Raw genomic sequence first — 25,737 nt, 5'->3', positions numbered from 1 at the left:
ATGTTAAAAGTATTTATGGAGTAACTTAAAACGTCGAAATACAATTTATATTCACTTCCAGAGTCAGACTAAGCTAAGTTGGCAGTAGTTTTAATAGCTCCACATGTTCAAGGGTTAAGTAACCGTCATAATTTCATTGAAGTTTGACGTGTAAATGACACTTGTGGAGTTTGTGCCATCAAAAGAGCTGTCAACTTACCTTGGTTTGATACGAGGCATAATCTTAATTTGCAATTTGAACCCTAAATGTTTGTTTTCCCAACTTTGCAATATCTATATGTGCCGTAAAAGATATACACCAGCAAGAGTCACGTCATGTACCATCGTACCTACTGAACTATAAATCATAAAACTCGTGTCTTTTTTGCATTATTCCAGCATTTTGCCACGGCTCTTGAAAGCCTGGAGACCGTTTTTGGCAACCAATCACAGGTTTTGGCGTAGACACTAGTTTCATGAAAGCGAATGCCTGTGCTTCCACTCCAGACGGTAAACTAGGGCTAGTTGGGATTAGTCCGGTTTCCTGAATGTGTCTTTCTTGAAAGTCTAGGAACTACCGTTTGCCTTTCTGACAAATGCAATTGGTTAGGCTTAGCCCTGTGTTTTTATCAGCTTAATTGCTAGTTGTAATATCGGTAAAGCCCAGCGGTAAGAACGTGCGAATTTATTTGAATCTGGAAGTCGCGGAGACATAATCATTTGATATTAGCTGGTCGCTTTACGCTAAACAAAAAACATTTTAAGGGAACCGAATTAATCCCAATAAAGTCTAGTCTGGTTTTCTAAAAGTTAATGCTTATACCAATCATTGAGATTAGTTGATGCTATAAACCACGATAGGTCAAGGATGATTATGACTGCTAGTTGTAATCTAAATTTCTTTAGGGGCATGGTATTTTCCGTAGCAGCGGCTTGTTTCCGATACAGCAACCATTCAGTGAAACATTGAAAATTTCAGATACGCCAGCACGTACAAATACAAAAAACTTTAAAAGCCTCATTTCTTTGTTTTGTTTTTCGGGAAAAATTGATGTCTGCCTCGTATTCTGTCATTGAAAAAGAGTGTCAGTAAAATCGCTTTGAGTGTTTATGTTCTTGGTCTTTGTCGGCAGAAAGTGTTCGTAGTGATAGAAAAGTTGATCATTTAAACACTGGCAATGAGATTTATTAGGGTAGTTTAGGGTAAATTACAGGGTTAAAGTCGTTTTTTCACCTGAGAAAAAGAGAAGACAAGGTGCTTGACTTCATCATCTGAACTAAATTTAGTCCTTTAAGAACATAATTATGGTATGGTATCTTGTCTGATCTCGCAATTGAAATGTCAGATTGATTTATATGCTCTTCTTCATTATTGCTGCCAGATAAGGGGGTGTTACTCTAGAGGCTCGAACTCCAGAAGTTCTTCAATTCCCCATTTTATTTTGTTATAAGGTCAAAAACCAGACAAAAACACATGCATCATTCAAAAAACACCCACGCACAGTGTCAATATATAAAACACATTACAAATATATAGATAATATCGAAACAAACATAAAAATGTATATATGATACGTCTTCACTCATGGTAACTTTATCTTCGCAATGTTAAAATTACTTAACAGCCTAACAATAATCTACTTTGTTCATAGCGGCGCAATGCTAAGTATACTTAACATGCGTACCAATAAGTACATTTCTAAGAATCTCGCAAAGCTAAGCATACTTTACACGCATATTTGTAGCTCTGTCTAGTGTTCATTGGGCGTCTATATTGTTAGAAATATATAATAAAATAAAGAAAATATACCTAAGAACACATTGTAATGGTGTGTAAATAAATATCTTTGTTATAAATATTTTTTAAAAATTTATAATGTTCTAGTGTCCCAAGGCTGATTGCTGTCACTTCGTGATCCTGACAATAACTTTCGAAATATATGCGCCTGGGCAATGATTTCACTTGTCGAAGATACGTTAGGGTTTACACTATTATTTTATTCATAAAAGTACTGAAATAAAGTAAAAATTACGTTGCAATAATTTTTTGAATCTCGTGTTAAGTATACTTGACACTGCGAGTTAAAGGGTTAAATACTAATATAAATGTTACTTACCTATAACCATAGTGATAAGTGAGGTAAGTTAGGTTTTCGCAGCCAGTGCTGCCACAAACTGGCACTAACAATGTTAAAAACGGTCAAAATTTATGAGAAAACTTCATTGGTCAATAACTTAAAAACCGGGCAACTTTGACGGGGGTTATACTAAGTTACTTGAGTACCTCTTGGCCTGGTATACCTCCAGTGTCACTGTGGCCTTTTTATATTGGACACCCTGTCTAACATTATTTTAACTTTCTTACTTAAACACTTTTGAAATATATAAGTACCTAATAAGTTCAAGGCTGCTTGTTATCAAATGAGTTGAAAAGCATAATGTTTTGAGATCAAGGTGGAACAATTACTAACCAACCCTTTATTATCTGTAAATAAAAAAATCTGACTTGATCGAGAGTTGTAGCATGTGGCTGATGTGGCGATCAGACTATTCTGATCTATATCAGGAATCGTCGCAGTGATACATAAGGCGCTAAGAAGCCTTACATAGCCCCTAACAAAGAATGAATGAATGAATGAACGCCCATAATTGCCTCCATAGAACGCCCAGCCCAACTGGCCAGGAACATTAAAACTAAATCTGGCCTGTTTTAATTTTCCACGCGGTATCCGACTAAATTGCCCGCTATTATGCTGTTGCACTTGATTTTTCTCTCGAATCAAATTGAATCCGGTCTGCCGGGAGTTCTCGAGATTAATTCTTCCAGCTGTAGTTAGAGATGGGGCAAAAAGGCGAGATAAAAATTGTGATGCTTTACTTACATATTTATATTTATAACATCCTGACTTGCCAATCCAGTTAACATTTTAACTATAATCCTCGCGCCGCGTGAATGATGTGCACATATCTGTCATGTTGCATACTCTCACAATAAAATTTAATCTCTTTAACTATCTAAATGTTTTGACAATTTTGAGTATTTAACTTAAAGCCTGTCTACTAAATTCAAAATTTTGTCATACATACTATCCTCTCTTAAAATCTTCGCTGGTCTCAGGTCTTCGTAGTGGTGGTAGAAATAATAAGCGGACTGTAGTTTGGTGCTGGTTTTAATCCGAATTGTGGAAGACAAAGAAAGTGGTACAGTGAATGTCGTTGGAGGCGGAATAACCGTAAGTTTTTTTGAAAGCTCTAAAAGCTGTCAGATTTGAATTTATCACATTGCCATTTGTAAATTTAGATTTAACTAGAGGTTTGAAATATTATTATAATTATACAATTCAATGAATATTTTATTTAAAAAATAGTCAAGTAGTATGTGAATGAATTAAAACATTACCAATAACATGAAATTAAAAATTGAATAAATTAATACTGAAGATTTATAAAATGCATAATGTCGACTCGAACAATACTGAATATTTTAATGAAAGAATATACAAATTGAAATGTCAACAGTTACATGATAATGAATTAGAATTAAAATGAATTATTATTATTAAATTTATAAAATTGAAAATTGATTTTTAATAACAAAAATAATTAACTTAGTCTAACGAATACAGGATCAAAAATCAGGTGATTTTTGAACGGTTTCGTAACATGCTCCCGCCTTGAAGTCTATGACTTCAACTGTATGCCGAGGGGGAGGGTAGATGATGGTGCAGGCCGTGAGATACCGTCGCTGCCATGGATGCCTTCCAAGTTGTCCTGCAGATGAGTGCCACGAACTGGTGATGTCTTGAAGGCTGCAATCTGTGCATATGAAACGAAATGTGTGGATCGCCCATCAGGAAGTGGAAAGGGAGGAAAGGACTTTAGGGACTGAAATTAAATTTATGTATGTGCATAAAATGTGTGAAAAATGTGTAAATGAATAGGAATATCCTCTAGCGCTTCACGCTCCCTTGTTAAGTTACATAACAAGAGCTGTACCGTTTTCATGTTCAACAAAGGCCCTGCATGCAAGAAAGTGAGACGGTAATACTTGAATATCAAGATGTGCACATGACAATAATGATGATGATTGAAACTGAGCAACTCTGAATTATCAATGACGTGACCGTACATGGAGTTGATCGGTGCTCCCGCCACACGATCGGGATTGCATCTGTGAATTATATAGCCATCTGTCGGCGGCTCATTCAACGTGATGGATGTTGTGGCTTGCTGATCATGAGCAGCTTTCGGACACTGACATTGTATCGTACAACTGTCTCTCGGAACATTTGAATCTAATTCCCTAACCATAAACTGAATATTTGTATTTGAGGGAGTTTTATGTGCGGATATGGATACTTGTGTGTTTATCGTGCTATCTAACATATTTTTGATAGCCTGAGTGGACACTTTCACTGTTGAATTAAGTTTTGAATACTTATGAATCAGCACTTGTGCATTCGACATGCTAGCGAAGTAAATGTCTTCGAAGAGTGCCCGCTCATCCTCTATATACTCTCCGCTTGTGAATTCTGACAATATGTCTATGTCTAGCAGCAATGTATCGAACTCATTGTATAAAAGCCCTATTTTGTCAAATCGAAGCTGCAGCTCTGCAAGCTGTAACTCGTTTACTTGCGGTTCAACAGCTAGTTGCGACACAAAATTGTGAAAAACAGTAAGTTTACCTTTAATAAGTCCAACCTTGTAATTAAGTTTATGAAATCATGTTCCGATGACATTGTGGCATAATAAAATGCTAAAAAATGAGCCTATAAATATTGGTACAAATTATGACCTTAAATAAAAACTTTGCTCTTAAAAAATCTCCAGGCGCTAAAACTATTTGTTATGCGAATCAAAGGTATGCACTTGTATTACGTAACCTTGTTTACGACTTATTTGCACTGCAGTTAGTTATCAAGATTGTTTTAAGAACGTGTTTGCCTATTGTTTTTGAAGTTTTTAATTGAAATTAGCGTAATAAAGTTACAAAATTATTGAATTATTGTTATCGTATTATATAGGAATTATGTGAAAGTGATAGTTTATATTAAAATCTTAAATATTATTACTGTGAACTGGGTCAAGAGGTTATACCTACTAAAATGAATATCTCTAGTGAATAATCCTATCGAAATGTCTACTGGCTTCTAATCCAAACGATGGCAATGAATTAACTTTCTGCACTTAATGGGAAAGCAATGAATTTGGTATTTGAATAGGTATGGCTGAATAATACCTAATGAATATTGCAGCTACACAGAAAATGAAGAAAACAAAGGAATGTGGATAAAAAAGAAAGGAATGGAACGATCTCACTTTGTTCGTTTTCCCTCCTGTGCTGGCTGCTGCTTGGTTTTGAATGCTGGCTCCCGCTGATCTCCACTGAATACTCCTGGACTGGTCTAGTTGGCGCTGAATTGGCTGGATCCCGCGACTGACTGCTGGTCACGGATGGATGCCCACTGCAATGGGATGCTGCGTGTGCTCGTCGCGACTTTCACCCGTCCTGGATCCTGGCTGATGGGATGGGACGCGATGAGTGGAAGCCCTGGAACCTGCACGCAGCTGAATACGCCCTGCGCCAACCTGGTCGACCCACGGCTTCGATGATGAAGACCCGTTGCATAGGTGGAGCCTGACTCGGTGCCACAGTCCTGTCCTCTCACAATCCAGAGGCTTCGTAAGGACCATGTAAAATCCAAATTACATGGATGTGGATTCCAAATTGTATAAATGTGAATAAATGAGAAGAACAAAGAAAATGACACTGTGAATGTCGTTGGAGGCGGAATAACCGTAAGTTTTTAAAAAGCTCTAAAAGCTGTCAAATTTGAATTATCACATTGCCATTTGTAAATTTAGATTTAACTAGAGATTTGAAATATTATTATAATTATACAATTCAATGAATATTTTATTTAAAAAATAGTCAAGTAGTATGTGAATGAATTAAAACATTACCAATAACATGAAATTAAAAATTGAATAAATTAATACTGAAGATTTATAAAATGCATAATGTCGACTCGAACAATACTGAATATTTTAATGAAAGAATATACAAATTGAAATGTCAACAGTTACATGATAATGAATTAGAATTAAAATGAATTATTATTATTAAATGTATAAAATTGAAAATTGATTTTTAATAACAAAAATAATTAACTTAGTCTAACGAATACAGGATCAAAAATCAGGGTGATTTTTGAACGGTTTCGTAACAGCCAAGCTTGTATAATTTTATTTTATTATATTTAGATTTGTTTCATTAGGCCTGTAATTGCCAGTTCCATGGAGTAAAAAATCTAGATTTGTGTAACGAAAATCGTATTTACGTTTCACATTTTTATTAGTATTTAGATTTACCGAAGTATGTTAAAATTAATTCATAAATCATTCTCTACATCCACCTCGCTTCAAATTGCGAACTGTAGATGATTCTAGACCCGCTAGTTGTAGTTAAGGATGAATTATTCCCGTCTAGTTTGATATGGATTTGTGGAGACGGCTGAGTTTGCTTGCGAACAGACGCAATCCTGACTCACAGACATTAAATTAGTGTGAGGTATGAGTGCTACGTCATATTATACTGCCTGGGGTTAACTTCAACTGAAGAGGGAACATTTAGTAAATACCTACGAGTAAGTAGAAGTTGATATTGAATACATATGCAGTCACCTTCATCTGAACTCGCACTCTCGTGTCTACTGTCTTCTTGTTGATTGCATGTTCCGTTTTAACACTGTTTTTTCTGTGTAGTGACTGTACCTACACGTACCACTTTTTGTTTTTAATTAACCCCCGACGCAAAAACGAAGAGGTGTTATAAGTTTGACGTGTCTGTCTGTCTGTTTGTCGGTCTGTGGCATCGTAGCTCCCGAACGGATGAACCGATTTAGATTTAGTTTTTAGGGTTCCGTACCTCAAAAGGAAAAAACGGAACCCTTATAGGATCACTTTGTTGTCCGTCTGTCCGTCCGTCCGTCCGTCTGTCAAGACCCTTTTTCTCAGGAACGCGTGGAGGTATGAAGCTGAAATTTATATCAATTACTCAGGTCTACTGTCCCTTGAAGCTGTGAAAAAATCAAACTTCTAAGCCAACGCAATCAAAAGATACAGCCGTTTATGCCGCAAATTTTCGACACTTGCAAGGGAATCAAAACCTACAGGGTGCTTCCCGTGAACTCAGAATCTTGAAATTTGGTACGAAGCAACGTCTTATAGCATAGATAAAGGAAAAATTACGAAAACCATAAATTTTTAGTTACATCACATAATATATTTTTTTTTAATAATTGTAAACCTTGCAGGTTTGTACGGAACCCTCGGTGCGCGAGTCCGACTCGCACTTGGCCGGTTTTTTTTTGTTTGAATGCTGAGTTAGTCGGGAGTGTTCTTAGCCATATTTCATGAAAATCGGTCCCACTATGTCGGGGGTTTTTTCAATTTTTTTATTTTGTGGTTAGGTTATCTTAGTGCTATTGAGATATCTTTAGAAATATAGGAGATACAAAGTGTTCACATATACTTACAAATTATTTCCCTTTGAAACAGCCATAACAAATATTTTTAGATTATCTCTCCCTTACTCTCCGCTACATGTATGTCCACGTTATTACGTTTAAGTTCACCAAATCCCATTATTCGATACGCTGGACCAAACAACTAAATTCTTTTCAGTTCGCCGCCGGCCCCAGGTGTCCCTCCGGATTGTTTCGACCGAATACCATTTAGTTGGGCCCTTGAACTAAACATCCCTTAACAAGGTTGCCTCTTGTATTATTTGAGCGTGAAATTGAAACAACACGTCGCCGGGTTTCCACGCCGCTGTGTAATTGTGAAAAACGTTCGGAACACTCGCCTAAATAAAGCATTTTGCTTTTATCATCGTAGAGAACTGAACTCTTTGATGCTTTTGGAACGTTTCCGTTTATTGACTCTGGCTATCGTTGATATTCAGGATCGTCTGTATCGTGTGTTTTCTTTTGGCGACCGACATTTTATACTTCAAAAAATCAATGCGGATACACAGACAGAAAAACATACTTCAGAGCACTTCAGTCGTTCCACAATATCTAACGTGACTTACACCTTAACAAGTATTCCTAAACGAAGAACATGTTCGACGCTAATATATTTCCTCATTCAAATCATTTCTAACCTAGTCAAAAGGAGCATTTCCTCCGATATTCGCATAACTCTGAAAGCATTTACAGCGTGTGAAGATATGGATATTTGGACGATTTATCCTGAGTGCTGGCACCTAGCTCCGACGGTATTGTGCGGGATAATTTAAACGGCTTAGAAGTGTACGCGTTTGAATATGTTCGGTGTATTGGCGCAGTCGAGTGGGATCCTGCAAAGTGGAGTGCCATTTTGGTGTATTTGCTGTCGATCCAATAGTCTGCCATCAATAACGGCCATTTGTAATTGAATTTGTACTTTGTATACCAGTAGCACTTCTGATAACCGACAAGGTAGGTTTTTATTTAGTGCTTTAGAATTAACTAATGTTTGGTTAACCCTGGATCAATAATGAGAGGCGCGGGGAAGAAACGCCAATCGGCAATACCCACTCAGTTTATTTTGGTAGCTCTAGTCCATTGAAAATTTTAGAGCAATTGAGTTGAATGAACGGTTCAAAACAATATCTTTGATATCTACGGTAGGTACAAAGGTTTCCAATACATTACTGTTATTGTATTCGAAATTATTTTTCGGAGTAAAAATATATCAGAAGGATAACAGCGAGCAGTCGTTCCTCGTTCCACTAAAAGTAACACATCGCTGGTAAAGACCCGGGCACTCCACTTCGATCTCAAAGCATTGTCCTCGGAGGGTTTAAACATCCATTTTATAAATCCTCCGAATGGACGCTTTTTATCTTCGTCTACAAAGTAAATATCAAAGATGGAGCGCCGAGATTTTCCCAGATTCCACGCTGCCTAATGCTTTTACATTGCATCGAACTTGGTGCTCCTTTTGCAGAAATATCAGTGGGAATTGTCCGATTGCCTTTAAAGTTTTATTTTTCATCGATGCTATTGATTAGAGCGATTTTGTTTTCATGGAAGTTCGTATTTGCCAAAAATTTTACGTCTATTTCTATATAGTAAATTTTGTGTTTTATTTTAAGGCGTTCGCTAGCTATCGTGGTTTGGGAATTTGAGCGGGTCAACGAAAAATTGTATGTATTGAGCAATGGTATCAGGCTAGAGTGGCTAGGACAAGCGATGGATTTTAGATTTTATTATTTTTATTTTTTTATTACATACATGGAAAACCAACAGCTGAAGTTATCAATACAATTAATAATCAAACGAACTTACCTGTGAAGTTTGATTCCAATTATACGAGTGTATCAATCGAGGATGATATTCTGGTTTACATGCAGCAGTACGAGGAATCGTACCATCTTCGTCACACATTCAGAGTTATAACAACCTAAAAAGGAATCCTTAATAGTGCCGTCTCGCTCATGCCCTTTACCGTGAGAACCCCGGCTGCGCGGCCGCCGCCGGCGCGGGGTTTGCACAACTACCTCATTCTTTAGAGTCTACATTATCGTATTTTGTGCTATACTGAGAATATTTTAGTTTAATTTTCTGGGGTAATGGGCGGGATGGGGAGTTTATATCATCCTCGATTGATACACTCGTATAATTGGAATCAAACTTCACAGGTAAGTTCGTTTGATTATTAATTATACTTCGTGTATCAATCGAGGATGATATTCTGGTTTACATGCAGATGTTTAGAGCATAACATCAGCTCAGAAAATAAACTAAAATGTCGAAAAACCAACTCAATATAATCATATTAATTATAGTATTAGTAACAATAATTGAAACAAACATTAGTAAATATCGAGATCAATCAGGTAATGTAGGTACATGTAAATGTATAGGTACTTTCAACGGTTTACAAAAACTAGTATAAAAATACATTTATCGTTTTCTTAAGTATATAAACACCTAATAAAATAAAAGTAATTTATCTAGTTCTCATCTAAATCGGTCCTAAATAAAGCATTAACAAATTGGTCTTTATCAGTGTGTACTACTTCCCGACAGTAATATTTAAGGAATACATTAGAAGTATCGCTCCAGCCCGCAGCCTTACGAACCACTTCCAGGTTAACTCCGGAGCTGTGCGCGGCCGATGTGGACGCTGCACGCGTACTGTGAGCTCCAAATAATGTTATATCAACACCGCTTTTCTCTAACACATGTTTTACCCAATGTGCTAACGTTTGTGAACCTACAGTTTTGTGAGGCTTTCGGGTACTAATAAAAAGATTTCCTTCCGAATGATTTGACCGTAAAGCCCTAGTTTTATCTATATAATTTCGAAGTGCCAAAGCTGGACAAACACTGGGCCTCTCTAAAATGAAAGGTAATCTGATGAGTGGTTGGTAGGTTCCGGGCCGCGATGTTTTAATAAAATCAGATATTTTAATAACAATTGCATCATTTTGTATTTTAATATTTTGAAGCTTAATTAAACTAATCGTTTGCATTCTTTGAGCAGACGCTATAGCTAAAAGCGCGCAAGTCTTATATGTCAAATCAGCTAGTGCTATGTTATCGTAAGGGTATACATTCGATAAATAATTTAATACAACATTTGTATCCCAAGTTGATTGATATTTAGGATTTGGAGGGTTTAATCTAAATACCCCTTTAAAAAATCGATTAATGTTATCATTTGAAGTCGCATTTGAACCTAATAATATAGACAAAGCGGACCTATGTATATTTAAACTACTGTAACTGGCGCCTTCATTAAGTTTTGTAGTTAGGAACGCTATAATCTTAGTATAATCAGCATTATATAAATCAACATTATTTGTTTTACAAAAATACCACCAACATTTGATAGAACTACTATATTGCTTTAAAGTATTTTTAGCAAAGGAGGCCATCATTACGTCCAAGGATGCTTGTGGGACCCCGCGCTTGATCATAGATTGCCTGATAATTTCGCTGCCACCAGGATAAGGCTCGCATGAAGCGGATGACAGACTTATTTTTCGGCCCTCATATGTCTTTGTTACACTCTCCTTTCAGAGTCTGAGACTCTGAAAGGAGAGTGTAACAAAGACATATGAGGGCCGAAAAATATTTTTTCAGAAACAACAAGCCTGGACCACAAGGGAAACCATGGCTGTGATGGCCAGTACGGTACTACTACAATACCGACTGCTTTATCTAATTTAATTTTTTCTAACAGTCTGGTAATTAGACTGAATGGAGGGAAGGCGTAAAAGAAAATTCCCTGCCAGTTGAAGGTAAACGCGTCTACTATTTCAGCATAAGGGTCAAGTTTCCATGAAGCGTATCTTTGACATTTGTAATTCTGTGCACTGGCAAATAGGTCAAATGTTGGGTTTCCTAATAATTTACACATTTGAGTGAATACTTCATCTGAAATCTCCCATTCGGTGTCTATGTTAATTCGACGAGATTCCTTATCTGCTATTATATTCTCGCAAGATCGAATGTAGGATGCAAAGACATGAATGTTTAGACTTTCACACAATTGCCATATTTTCCTAGAAATTTCATTTAAATGAGGTGCTGAACACCGCCCATGCGGTTAATGTAACATATGGCAGTTGTGTTGTCTATTCTCAACAATATATTACAATTTTGTAGACCCGCGGCAAAAATTTTAATACCATAATACGCGGCTAACAGTTCTAACGTGTTAATGTGTAATTTCATTTGTGCATTTGACCAATTGCCACTTGTACTTTGACCTTTGCATGCTACACCCCAGCCGGTGTTAGATGCATCACTGAAGATTTCAAGTAAATAATTATTTTTTCGAATAGGTGAAAATGACGACTCTATGTTATCTTTCCACCATAATAAATCTTGTATTATATTATTTGGTATCGTCATTTGTTTGTTATAATTTTGTGAATCACCAAGAGCTAAAAGTTTTTCTCGTTCAAATAACTTCGTATACATCCAACCATAACTAAACAGCTGGGCAGGCAGAGGTTAAAAGTCCTAAAAATTCAGCAAAATATCGAATTGTACATTTATTTTTACACAAAAGTTCTAAGGCTTGAGATTTAATGCGCTGTTTTTTCTCGTCAGGTAAAAAAATAGTCATGTCCGTGGTATTAAAAACAAATCCTAGAAATTTGCAAATCTGTTTTGGTATCAGTTCGCTTTTAGCGAAGTTAATGACAAATCCTAGCGATTCTAAAACGCAACGTAAATTGTTAACGTTTGTTAAGCACTCATTGTAAGATCTCCCTATGCACAAAAAATCGTCTAAATAATTTACTGACAAATGTCCTGACAAGCGTAAGTATCCTAGTACTGGCTTTAATATTTTTGTAAAAACGTAAGGCGCCGAACATAAGCCATTCGGAAGTACATTAAATTCGTACATTTGATTATTCCATTGAAAACGCAACAGTTTTCTGTCATTCTCATCTATAGGTACTAGAAAGTAAGCGTCTGTCAGATCTAAGGTTGCTAAAAAATAATTATGGTCAAGCAATTTAAAGTGCAGTTCGATAATCTTCCATTTTGAAGTGTTCAACTTTGACATATGTGTTAAGTTGCTTCAAATTTAATATGAATCGGTGCTTGCCGTTAGGTTTTGATACAGTAAAAATAGGCGAAACGAACTGTCCTTCACATGGTGTACATGGTGATACATAATTCGCATCTAAGAGATCTAAAATACAACCATCAATAATTTCAGCCTGTTTATGACCATGACAAACACTGTTCATCGGTTGTATCATTTGAACCGGTCTGTCTATAAGAGGAATTTTATATCCTTTAATCCAACTCAAAATAGTAGGGTCGTCAGTAATTTCACACCATTTATGATAAAAATACTTTAAGCGACCAGCAATAGGTACCTGGAGATCCTCTGCTAACGCCTGCCCGTGCGCTGGTAGTGCTGGTGCCGCGTGTAGCTGCTGTAGCGGCGACCCCTCGGCGCCGGCGCTGGCGGCGGGCGGCGCTCCTGCTGGCGGTACGGCCGGTGGGGCGCGGGCGCGTGGGTCGGCCGCGGCTCGGTCGCTGCAGGTATGCGCGGCGGCGCCCCCCTCGAGTTTAAAGCTCCCCGCTGAAACTGTGTTGCAGGCGGCCTGTATGCAGGGCGTAATGGTGTAAACTTCATGTCTGAACCAGTTTTGTTTATTGCCTTAGATGACTTGATATGATCACTCAGGTCGTTGCCAAAGAGATATTCGTCGCATCGAGTGTCCTTGAGAGCATCCCTCACATTTTTGTTTAAAATATTTAATATCGCATAACGGCGCGACAGGGATTCTCTATGATGAATGTCACATATTAATCTTCCAGCATCGCCTAAAGCTTTTATTATGTCTTGGGGCATATTATTGTTTGGTAAAAGGGCCCAATTGAGAACTTGTCCTATGGCAGCAAGACTTGTAGAAATCTGATTTTGTTTACTTTGACTGTATAAATCTTTCTTGAGGTTTATTTCAGAAAGAGCTGCTTTAATTTCGGGATTAAGTTTAGGGGCAGTAATATTTGGGCAATTTTTTGGCGGCAAATAATTTTTTGCAAGCTCCAATTGGACCTCTTTAGGCAAACCATTAGAATATATATGTGCCCATCTTGAGGCAATATCCTTATGCAAATCAGCACCGTATTTTTTCTCCGTAGTAGGGTCGTCGCCTAGCAATTGAAGTATTTCCGGATCTAGCGACGGTACATACTCATCTGTAAGAGCCTCGTCTGTATTTATCTTCGATGTACAGTTAATATTAGGAGTTTGGTTATACATCACATTAGACGGCGCACTAGGCGCAGTTGGAACGTCATCTTGCATAGGCGGCGCACTCGTCACGGGCGTCGCAGAACACTCAGCGAGCGCAATTAGGGTGCACGGCTCGGACTGTGGCGGTACGGTCGGCGCAGACAATGCACCGGGCGGCGCCGCCTGCGCGAGGGGCGCGGGCGCGGGCGGGGCGTGCGCTGACGGTACGCGCTCCGCGAACGATGCGGGCTGCGCGCTCGAAGGCGATGGCGGCGGCGGGTAGGGGGCGGCGTAATCTATCTCATTGTGGGTAGGCTGAGAATGAACACCCACTTCGTCCAAATCTATGATTTCATCTCCTAAAAAAAAATTATTTGGTAATAATGTAGATATTTGCCTCGTCACTGTTTAAAGTGGGGCCCAAACAAGAAACACGATTTACGTGGAGTCTCAACACATTTAGTGGAGAAAATAGGTATAAATGAATATGATTGTTAACCGCCTCGATACTGTAAACCGCCTCGACACATTTAGTGGAGGGATAAGGTATATGCTTGTAAACTGCCTCGACACATTTAGTGGAGGAATATGGGTATACCTATGTATGTTTGAAAAACTGCCTCGACACGTTTAGTGGAGGAAATAGTTGTATACTGTTAACTGTCTCAACACATTTAGTGGAGATTATAGTCTATGTTCGTTCCCCTCACTATTAAAGTGGGGTTTAAATACTCATCACGATTTACGTGGAGTGGAGAACAAAGACACGTTGTATTTTAATTACCTTGAATATCCATATTGTCCATTTCATAATAACGTCGATGCTCGTAGTCACTCTCAGACGATGCAGAAAATGAACGGCGCCGACGCCTTAATTTTGCTTCTAACTTTTTAACCTTTCGGAGTATGTTAGAATAATCTTCATCCCTTGAGCGTTTCCTTTTTCCCATTGTGTATTTTGAAAAATCACTGAACACTTGGCACTACTTAATTTATTTTCACGAAAAAATTTAAGTGTGACTTAGATGGCACAAAATCACGTAATGAGGTAGTTGTGCAAACCCCGCGCCGGCGGCGGCCGCGCAGCCGGGGTTCTCACGGTAAAGGGCATGAGCGAGACGGCACTATTAAGGATTCCTTTTTAGGTTGTTATAACTCTGAATGTGTGACGAAGATGGTACGATTCCTCGTACTGCTGCATGTAAACCAGAATATCATCCTCGATTGATACACGAAGTATAATATAGAATAACAAAGCCAATTACAGGTTCTCACTTATAAAACCTACCTACAATAACAACCTGCTCCGTGCACCCCCGGATGATTTTACGGATCATAAAATTACAACGTTTAAGTTCACTTCCTCTTGGTATGTGATGACTGATGATGATGACTATTTCGATGTCACATTAAACATAGGTACTTAACTTGATCCTTGCAATGGTCCCTGTGTAATACCGTATACTAAATCAAACTATACATTATGGTTAGATATATGTATAGTTTGGCTTGTATCGGACACTTGGGCAGTATATTGGTTTCATTAGGCGTCTAATAGTGTAATAATGGGTCAATGACCATCTGTCACGCTACTAAGGTTGAGTTTAATTAATGTCATTGATTTATACGATATCACACAAGGTTATAGGAAATTGAATGTAACTGAGTAGAGAGGTCAATGCTCCTAGCAGATCAGTCCGAAATAAGTAGGCACTGTGTTCGTCAGAATTGAGAATATCTTTTTCTACTTTGTAACTATCTGAATGCATCTCATATAAACGAACAGTGGTTCGTTAATATAAATACTGTTGCTAATTATCTCGCCGATATCGATATAACGTGACAAAAGATTTGCCTGTTCTATTTGTCTTAACCTCGTCATACCCAAGCCAATTCTCCCGATTTTGAATTCGAAACTTTCTTCTATTAGAGTTCAAAACTAAAAAGCTTGCTATATCCACACTAATATTATAATATTAGTCTATATACACTCGCGGACAGTAAATAAGGGTTTTTTTTTGTATGGAAATCTCTATGGAAAGTGACCCGTTTTCACTGTCCGTGACTGTACTTTTCTTTTCATCTTATTTTTTTTTGTACAGTATAAAAGAATGACACATAATTTCCATTTGCTAAACATGCGTTTTGACGTCTACATTGATGAATATGGAACAGGTGAGGCCTAGCCCGACGTATGTAGATGAGAGTCTTTGATAACCTTTGTGGAGTCTGCGTTTGAATGTATTAGCATGAGATCAGCCGGCAGAGGTGTCTGTTGAGTAAAGATGATGTAAATACTTATGAATATTTTTCTAAGCAAATATGTATGGAAAAATTTACCATGCTAATGATGTGTGAAAAACGGTCTGACCAGTTGATCACGCTGGGTCTTTGGCATCCTTCACAATCTTCGTCCAGTTGTTGCGATGCCTGACGACCCTCCTCCAGTTAATTGATTTTTTATGAATAGTACCAGACATATACAGAGTGGGGCCTGTAACAAAGGCGAAGAATTTAACTGTAGGCTATTCTCCTTATACTGATCAACATTTGTTCAGTGACTTTTAAAAATTATGAAGTCTTTAAATTTTTTATTTTTCATACAAAATAAATATTAGCTTCAATGTACGCCATTATTGTTGTCATTGACGTTGTCTGTCACACTTTAGACTTAACAGAATTCGCAATACCTCTTAGAAAAAACTTTCAAGGGTGATAAAAATCAAAATACAAGTTATTTTTAAAAGTCGCCGAACAAATGTAGAGTTCAATTCTTCGCTTTTTGTTACAGGCCCCACTCTGTATTTCCGTATAGACAGATAAAGTCTAAGAAAAAAACGTACCTCAGTACCATACAGAAAAAGGTACGGTAACCTAGATGGCATTACACCTTTGGGGTACGCTCAGCTAGATGGCGCTAATATTAACATTTGCCATTTTAACACATATCAAGCTAAGAATATGGGCCAAATTGTCAAAACTGAGGTCCAAAAGTTTTAAGCCTGTGTCGAGAGATGGCAGTCTATGCACTGTGATTACACATTTTACTTTGACAGTAACTCTCTATAATACTCGATCCTCTATGATAATACTAAGGTCAATCAATACGGGTAAGTAAGTGTGTCATAAGGCGAAACGAGTCTAGATTTGACCCTTTTACTCATGGTCACAGGTGTTTTTGCGAGTTCTTACTTTTGATACCTACGTGCTATTCACGGTTAGGTTAGGTTAGGTTAGGTAAACGTATGAACTCTCAATAAACACTGATCATTGGTTTAAATAGGTCAACTGTAAAGGCCAGACACACTTCGCTTTAGGAGACACTTATCCGTATTGACCTTACGTTTATATTTACACTTCCTTACTTCGTTCTGTTCAAGTCGGTTAAATGATAGTGAATTCTAGCGATGATGTAAGCTGATTCATTAAAAACAACAACACCTTCCCGAATAAAGGTTGAGGGAGGCGATGGCTGAGATACGCGTCATACTCGTGAACGGGTGCCGTCTGTGAAGACCGGTCTGTTTAAGCTTACTGGGGCTGTTATAACTTAGTAACTTTAATTCTAATTTTTATTAAATTAGGACACTTTGTTCGGTTGTCGTTTGTTTCCTTTCTTTTAGTAAATATTTTAAATATATGATTTTGACTCATGGAGACCATATATGTACATCTCTAAGGAGAATTAGATTAAGTAGATATACATTTTGTTGTGACATTTAGAGTCATTTGCACCTCTAAAGTAATTTTAGACTTTTTTTTTTGTATTTGTACTTTTTAAATTAAAATTTAGTGTAGTCCTTGGTTGTAATCCGACATTTAGAGACCTTCTACATCTCTAATTAATTGTATAGAGTTAACTTTAGTTAGAACTTAGAATTAGTATATAATAGCATCAATTTTATTGTAATTTCAACTCAATTTTAAATATTTTTTAAATACCTATACTGTACATGTGACGTGTAAAAGTGCCCCTGTGGCCTATTTGCTGAATAAATTATTTTGATTTTGATTTTTGACAATAAAACCATAACAAATTGTGCTTAAAAGTATCTCAGTTGCAATTGCAGTTCCGAAATTATTTTGAAGAAAATAAATGGCTACCCCTGAACATTTTAAGCGGGCTATTAAAGCAATACCAAACCGTTCCGAAAAATCTCAGATGCGAAATGACCGCTGTAATCTCCCGATATTTCAGATAATGAAAAGCAACGTTTTCCTCAGCCACAATGAAGGATGGAATAAGGAATATTTAGGACCCCTTAGAGATTTTTAATGACCAGGGGAGGTATTCTGATTGCTATCCAAGCGTCGAGGTTTGGAGATTTGTGTACCAGTACCAGTTAGATACAAGAACGAACACTGAAATTACCCATATACTCTATAGGTCATGCTGAAGTGTCGAGGTCACATTACGTTGGACACTTTGGACAGCTTATATTATACCTACTCTCCAGTCGCTAGACCTTGTGGATCAATCAAAATGCAAGGCATGGGGGTTCCGAGAGCCTAAAGTGTATAAATATGACGCCGCCATTTCTGCTCGCCTAATGAATGTTTGGGGCCCAAATGATCGTTATGGTGCATTTTCTAAATGTAAAAGTTGTAACGTGCTTCAAGGGTTATATTTTGGAGTTTTATAAGTATAATGCTCTCCAAGGGGAGCTAATTAGATTTTTCAGGCAAATGCATATTTCCGCAAATTTCCTAAACATTTTTCAGCGTCATATGATTTATTCCTTTTGAAAGGTTTTTTTAGCCTAGCCACTTAAAAGTAAACAAATTCCAAAGAACAAACAAAACAAACAAACATAAAATGTATCAACCTCGACTAATTAAATACTCTGAAAACATGTTAGAAAAACCATTTAACCATGGCCATAGTTTTTCTATTAATGAACAAAGGAAACACGATCCAATAAGACGCATCCCAAAGCTTATTCGATTATTCATATTTACAAACATTATTAGACGTATATTTCAATGAAGTAAGGTGCTATTTACGTTTATCTTGACATATCCGATCCGTGCTTGCTGCGTTTCTCTCACGGTCCTTCCCGCTTCGTCCATGAAATGATCAAGAGAGGCAATTTGCCGGCGTCCCAGGACTGTCTTTACAGGAGATCTATTGAGTTTATTAGTTGTGTCCATTGCTTTTGTTTTCATAGTATCGTTCCATTTTAGATTTTGGATCTTTTTCTAATTTGTGTAAGGTTTTTGTACGGAACAACATTTCAGCAAGTAAATATTATTGTGCATCCACACAGAATGTAGATATACTGATATGAATGCCACATCAGGGTTTTTATCTTTTTTATGAACAAAGTTTGCAATAATCCCCACCAAAAACACAAAGTTAAATACTTACATAAAAAGTTGATGCAAATATGAACTGGTCCATACTTAAAAGATCCTTAAGCGATGAGTAATAAGAAATCCTTGCTGTGGAAAATATTTTCAATTATATACTACATACATACTAAACTTGTTCCATTTTAACCAGCAAATAATTATATATGTTTTAATCATTTTACCTTTCCGACAGCATTCTCAAGATTTTTCACGGTTCAGTGGTTATTGACTATTTAACTATTGGTACGAGCACTGAGCACTCGGTATTGAGCATTCAGAAATGCGATATTTGTGTTTCAGAGCGCCTGCATCGGATTGATTGTGTGAAATGCCAGTTGCAGTATGCTCGTATCTTTTATTGGACGAAAATATGATGAGTATGATGTGTTGATTCGACAATATGCGAAATTATGAGTGTGTTGAAATAACAGCCAACATTCAACTTTGACCAAAGCTCAATTTATAAAGATTAATAGTAACAATTATACCTAGATATTTTTTTAGCACAAACGAAGTGACACTAGTAACTTCCTTCCGATATTTAGTTCATCGATAACTTACGTTGTCATTAATTATTGCCATTACGGTTGAAGCCGAAAATCTGGAGATGGTTAAACAATACGTTTATCTTGGACACATTCTATCTTTTGATAAAGAACAACAAGACAAGGAGATATCCAGGAGAATCCAGCTAAGTTGGGCGGCATTCAACAAACTAGCGGACATCCTTAAGTCAAATAATGTTCCACAATGCCTAAAGACTCGTCTCTTCAACCAGCGTGTCCTGCCCACCATGAGTACCATGACATATGGTGCCGCGACATGGACGCTCACTAAAAAGGCTGTGCATAAGATACGGGTACCACAGAGAGCGATGGAGCGCACCATGCTCGGCATTAAACTCCAAGATCGAGTGAGAAATGTCGAGATCCGACGCCGCACCAAAGTGCGGGACGTGGGTGACGTCATTTCCAAACTCAAATGGAATTGGGCGGGGCATGTTGCCAGGCAGAGTGATGGCAGGTGGACCAAAATGTTGACCGAATGGTGGCCGCTATTAGATGTAAGAAGCGCCTGGCATCCGTTGGCTCGTTGGGTGGACGACATTCGAAAAACTGAGGGGCACTTCTGGATGAGATTAGCCCAGGACCGGGATGAGTGGCGTACACGAAGGGAGGCCTATGCTCAGCAGTGGGCGATTAATGGCTGAAAATGCTGAAATGATGATGATGATAATTATTGCCGTGGCACTGGATCTTGAGATTTTCATGTGCTCTGCCTACCCCGTTTAGGGAATATAAGCTAGAATTTAGGTGTATATAACATTAATGTTTTATACGAATGTCACATGTTTGAATATAAATAGACAATAATAATAAAACGAACCATATTTTAATAGTTTACATTAAGTTCTTACATTATTATTCAAGATTTTAGAGGTTATTATTAGGGGTAATTATTAACCTTATGTAAGGCTATTTTATCGATAAAATGATTGTCGATGTTTTTATTTTGTCAAGCACTTACAACAGTTACAACTTGACGTTCGTACCAGAAAAACATCTAGGTCTAGGTATAGTAACAATACAATATAAAGTACTATCAGGAATATCAGGATGGCCATATGATGCGGCCATAGGAACTTACTTTTAAAAGGCATCGCTGCATTCGGCATGCCTATTTGTGTTTGAGATTGTTTTGTTGGATTGTAAAGAAAACTACAGTCAACGATGAAAACTTGTACCAAACATTTTTATTACTGTCTCGGCCATAAGACTGTCCCGTGCTCTGATGATCCAATTTCTCCAAATTTCGCCTGAAACAGAACGCGTAATTTTTTTAATGGCATGGTTTGCACGTTTGCTTATTTTTTACGTCAGGCGCTAGTGCCGTACACTAAAGTAGGTATCTGTTACAAAATAGGTTAAAGTAGGTAAGTAAGCTGAAGCTAAGTGCAATAAGTACTCGTTCGCTTTAGTGAGGCCGTACATTATCGAAGAAAGAGCTATCGACGGAGCAAGGCGACACATAAATCGAGGTGACGTATTGGGGGGCGGACGGGAATGCTCTAGGGAATCTGGAAAGGCCTTTACAGGTATTTAAGGCATTTTAGTGACTATTGTAGTAATAGTGGATTTAAAATCCTTGCGATAAAGTATTACCTACGATATATATAATAAAAACATCCATGCTCTGGTAAATAAATGCCTCACTACCGACTGCGCCAGAGTGCGCTGGTAGCGCGGTGTGCGACTTTCGTTCTGGAGGTCGCGGGTTCGGACCCCAGGCTCCCATGAGCCGTGGCAAATGCCGGGATAACGCAAGGAGGATGATGACTTCATAGCAATCATAGCTTCATAACTTTGTTATATTAAATAGATAGAAATTTTCATATATGAGTACATGTGAAAATGTAATTAGGTTTTCAAACTCTAGGCAAATACATAAGCCTACATTAGTAATGAATCTTGTGTCTGAATCTGTATTTTTATTTCTGTTTTTGTAAGTAAGACATAAAAAACTATGGAGATTAGAAGTACTTCTACTTTCCATACATAAAACATAAATTAACTAAGTAATTAAAGTATGATCTTTAAAAATAAATTGGGAGGTTTTTGTGCCCTGTATTTTTTTCAAAATAATTTAAAAACATGCCTTTAAAATATTTCAAGAAAAGAAAGAAAAGTCTACACTGGTCAAAAAAACCGTCGATAACTTCAACATATTTCCAAAAACATAACATTGAAATATCAACTTTTCCAGACTATTATTTCCTGTTTTACTTTAAAAAAATAGGTTTAACCCTTCCACTCTTCCTAACCCTTTGTCGGCGCGAGCAGCACGCTGCCGAATAAACAGCCAATTCCATTATGAGAACAGCTACACAGATGGGGCTGTTGTGGACACAGCCTTACCGGCCCTGGTTCCGCGCCCGTGAACATCTACCTTTACTTTCTTATACGCGTTTGGCTTGGATTTTGAAGGTGGTAAAGAAGATTCGATTATTTTGCATCACACATATGTGCATACTAAATGTAAATGAATTACAACATGGTACAACACAACACGATACACAAATGCGACACCAAAAAAAAGTTATATGTATAAATCGACGAAGACTACCGATTAGGCGTAGGCGTAGGGTTAGAGCCGGCGTAGCTTTATTTGACGTTCATATGCGCATTATAATATGCCTACTTGAAAAATAAATATTTCATTTTCATTTTTTTTTTCATTAAAACTTTGAAATTGGTGGCACCTAGAGGTGCGACGACAGATTATTAACATATTTTTATATTTTACTCTGGAAAAGGCCGTACGCCTCGCCGCCTTGCCGCGCCTACAACATAGCCCCAGGAAAACACAACCCACTAATCCGCGTGCACAATTGGGTCCTTAACTGACTGAACCCACCTTCGGCAAACAAGACTTGCTCATTTACCAAATTAGGCGGGCCCTCATTCCAAGTAATAACTCAACAGGCTGGCCCATAAAGCTTCCTAATTTAGCCCGAGCTGGCTTAGCCGTAAGTCCGCCTGTCGGTGCAAGAATTTGCTAAATTATAAAGCTAATTATTAAACATTGTTCCCTTGTGTGTCGTACCTGACAAAATGAAATGTTCCTCTGAAGCTCGGCAGCCAAGTTTGCGTCGCCGCTGAATTATTAACTTGTTATACTTAGCATGTTTATATAGGCAGGGTGTCTGGTAATTTGTTTTGTATTTTGTATCACGCTTTTTTGTTCTTATCACCTCAGATATCTGACCATTGTCAAGAGGGCGCTGCTTTCTGATATATGCGGTGACAGTTCAGTTTAGTATGAATAAAATAGTTCTCGCATTTCCCCACCAGTTGGGATAAATTTTTTCCAGGTCGTCGCACCATCTCCTTTTTGGTCTGCCTGAACCCCTACCTACACCATCTATCGTAGTCCGTGGGTCCAACTGGTGGGGAAATGCGAGTGATAGGGTCGAGTGGAGGAAGAGAGGGGAGGCCTTTGCCCAGCAGTGGGACACTAACGCAGGCTAGAAAAAAAAATAGTTCTATTGGAATTCCGTAACATGGCGCGATTGGCGCGTAATCATATATTTCTGGACAAGCTAAAGCTTCCACTAAAAACTGTTTTCAGTTTTCGCATGCTGTATGCACTTGCTGTGTTCTTCAATAAGAAAGTATCGCCAAATTAAAAAATTGCAAATTCGCTAGTTCACTAGTGTAGCCAGTTTCAGTTATTACGTTTATACAAAACAGTAAGCAGCGAAGTAAGTTTTACACTGAATAGGTATTGTATTTTTATACAAATATGCATGTGACACCCTTTAAGTTGAAGGCGTCCATAGGTTATGGTGACCGCTTTCCATCAGACGGACCGTATACCTGTTTGCCACCGACGTGGTATTAAAAAGTGTAACTTATTAAAATACTTCGTGAAAGTTCTATGACCTAAAAACGACTGTCTATGAAAATAGCTAAAATGCGTACTGTCACTGTCAAATGACATATTTTATGCGCATTCACTCCTAGAAAATCGATGTATTACAATGAGGGAACAATAAAATTGTATCATAATTATTAAAAGTGTTATATTATATGTTCAGCCTACACACACACACACACACACACACATACACTTTTCTGTACCGATCTGAAGCGAGAAGATGACATGCATGAGGCCTAGTGGACGGTTATTGTGGTAAAATATGGTTACTGTAACAGGAGAAAACTGGGAACACGGATACTTCATCTGTACCGGACTGACTTGACCTGAAGGGATCGTAATGAGATAATGACGAACGAGGTAATTATTTTCACATTTTAAGAACTTTTCATAGCAGTTTCGTAGAAATCTAATCAATTGCATAAAACTCTGGTGGCATATTTAAAACCGCTCACAAATATGAAAACACCAATACTTACGTAAGTTTCCTTTTATCAAAAGTATTATCATTGCAAATAAAGCTTGCCTTCAACGCGTTCTAATAAATCTCACGTTACACCGCACCGCTCGCCATGTCTGAACCGCTCCTGTTTTAGCAATCTCTTAGTGAATCGTATCATATCGGAAATTGAATTTCCGATTGGCTCTCGAGTGCAAGATGTAATGGATGGTCCCGCGGCCCGGCGAATGATAAATAGAAATACTCGTACCAGCCGTCTTTCAAATGTCTTGGTGTGGAAATTGAAGAATATTGATACTCCGCTTTTGTCTTTCAGCGCTCATTTGGAGTTTTTCTCTGTTTGCGTATACAGATCTGTTTGTTTGCAGATCCACATGTAAATGGGGATAAATGTTGGTGAAATGCGATGTTGATGCTAGAGTCAGCGTTGTCTGCAATTGGCTTTTACAAAGCGTTGCGATATTAAATCCACTAGAACATCTAAAGACGGAGAGTCAATGAACTTTTAGACCATGCACACTGGTTTACCGAATAACGTTTATTTGCACAAGTAGGTAGCTAGGTAGGTACTTTGTTGTTGTAAAACACGAATAGGAATACCGTCATAGCAATAACATAGCATCAGTACAACAGCACAAGCTTCGTTATATTACAGAAAGTTCAAAGCTTTACTATTCAAAATACGAATAATAAATTATATAAAACGAATATATGGTAGTCACACATTGCATAGTTACTCGTAACTTGTATATGCATTAAGGCACACGAAATTGTACTAAGCTATGTCTTTTAGTCAAATTTTATAGGTAATCACTTATTACTCCACATCAACCCTTAACAAGGGGAATAATATTTCCCACCACCATATCGACTCTTATCATAAAATTTAATTGTTACAAACTTTAACTTTCTAATTCTGTCTAAGTGTAATACTCTGACCCCGACCCCCTTCCATTCCACTTGCCTTATTCATATATTTCCACAGCATCACGTCAAGCGCACTACCTCTTAAGACTCCCGCCTGCATGTAGTTCTCAATTGGCTACACGTTTCTCACCCGCCCCGTAAAGTTCCTGTTTGAATATTATTAAACCTCATCCAATCTCGGGTTTTCACTTAGCTCGCGCAGTCTTGCTTAGCATGTTTAGCGCGACAGCAATTTCGCTTTCAGGGAACCTTTGCACCTGTAATAGACATGTTGCAACATGTTGCAATGGTTGAAGTTAGGGGTGTGCTGCTTCAATTTTATCCATGGGCGATTAGACATATTCTTGAGTATGTACGTCCTATTTAAAGTAGCGCGAAATAATATCAATTATGTTATAATTTATTTAAAAAATTAAAGTATATTGCTTTTACATATTTGCTTTTGTTATATGATAAGTATTAGAGTAAAGTATATATTAATATGATGATAAAATAAGACAAATACAATTCTAATTACTTCAAGGTGGTGCTCAGGGTCTGATGATGGAGCCAGATGGTGGTCACTAATACTAATGAACAATATGACTATACAACTTCGTGGTTTACATGTCATTCTAGCATTTTCACTTTCACATTTCAAGTGCATATACCACGAGTATAGGTTTTCGGGTGTGCTGATTTAAAAATTAATGACCGATTTGGAATCTGACATTGCTGACTGTCACTTTGACACAAAAGTCGTCATGGGTGTCGTAAAATAGGTTTTAGGGGGTGCTGATTCCAAAATTAATGACCAATGTGGAATCTGACATTGC

The 25,737-nt window shown here is 37.7% G+C and overlaps 2 protein-coding genes across 2 annotated transcripts in view; one reads left to right on the top strand and one right to left on the bottom strand.

Moving 5' to 3' along the window:
• The window catches only part of LOC125235595, a 217,207-nt gene that overhangs the window by 59,002 nt on the left and 132,468 nt on the right, over window positions 1-25,737 (top strand). The window lies entirely within an intron of this gene.
• Window positions 9,986-11,366, bottom strand: LOC125235597. Its single transcript, XM_048142195.1, has 2 exons — window positions 11,068-11,366; window positions 9,986-11,013 (listed from the first exon to the last, which is right to left on the bottom strand). Exon 2 carries the CDS (start codon window positions 10,952-10,954, stop codon window positions 9,986-9,988), a length of 969 nt encoding a protein of 322 aa, XP_047998152.1. The 5' UTR covers window positions 10,955-11,013; window positions 11,068-11,366.

Source organism: Leguminivora glycinivorella, chromosome 17 (genome assembly GCF_023078275.1).
Source record: "Leguminivora glycinivorella isolate SPB_JAAS2020 chromosome 17, LegGlyc_1.1, whole genome shotgun sequence".
NCBI classification, from domain to species: domain Eukaryota; kingdom Metazoa; phylum Arthropoda; class Insecta; order Lepidoptera; family Tortricidae; genus Leguminivora; species Leguminivora glycinivorella.
This window is presented reverse-complemented; position numbering and strand designations above follow the sequence as displayed.

What these genes read in the sequence shown, in the direction of transcription:
- LOC125235597 (XM_048142195.1), bottom strand. Translation starts at nt 10,954, where the DNA reads ATGATCAAGCGCGGGGTCCCACAAGCATCCTTGGACGTAATGATGGCC.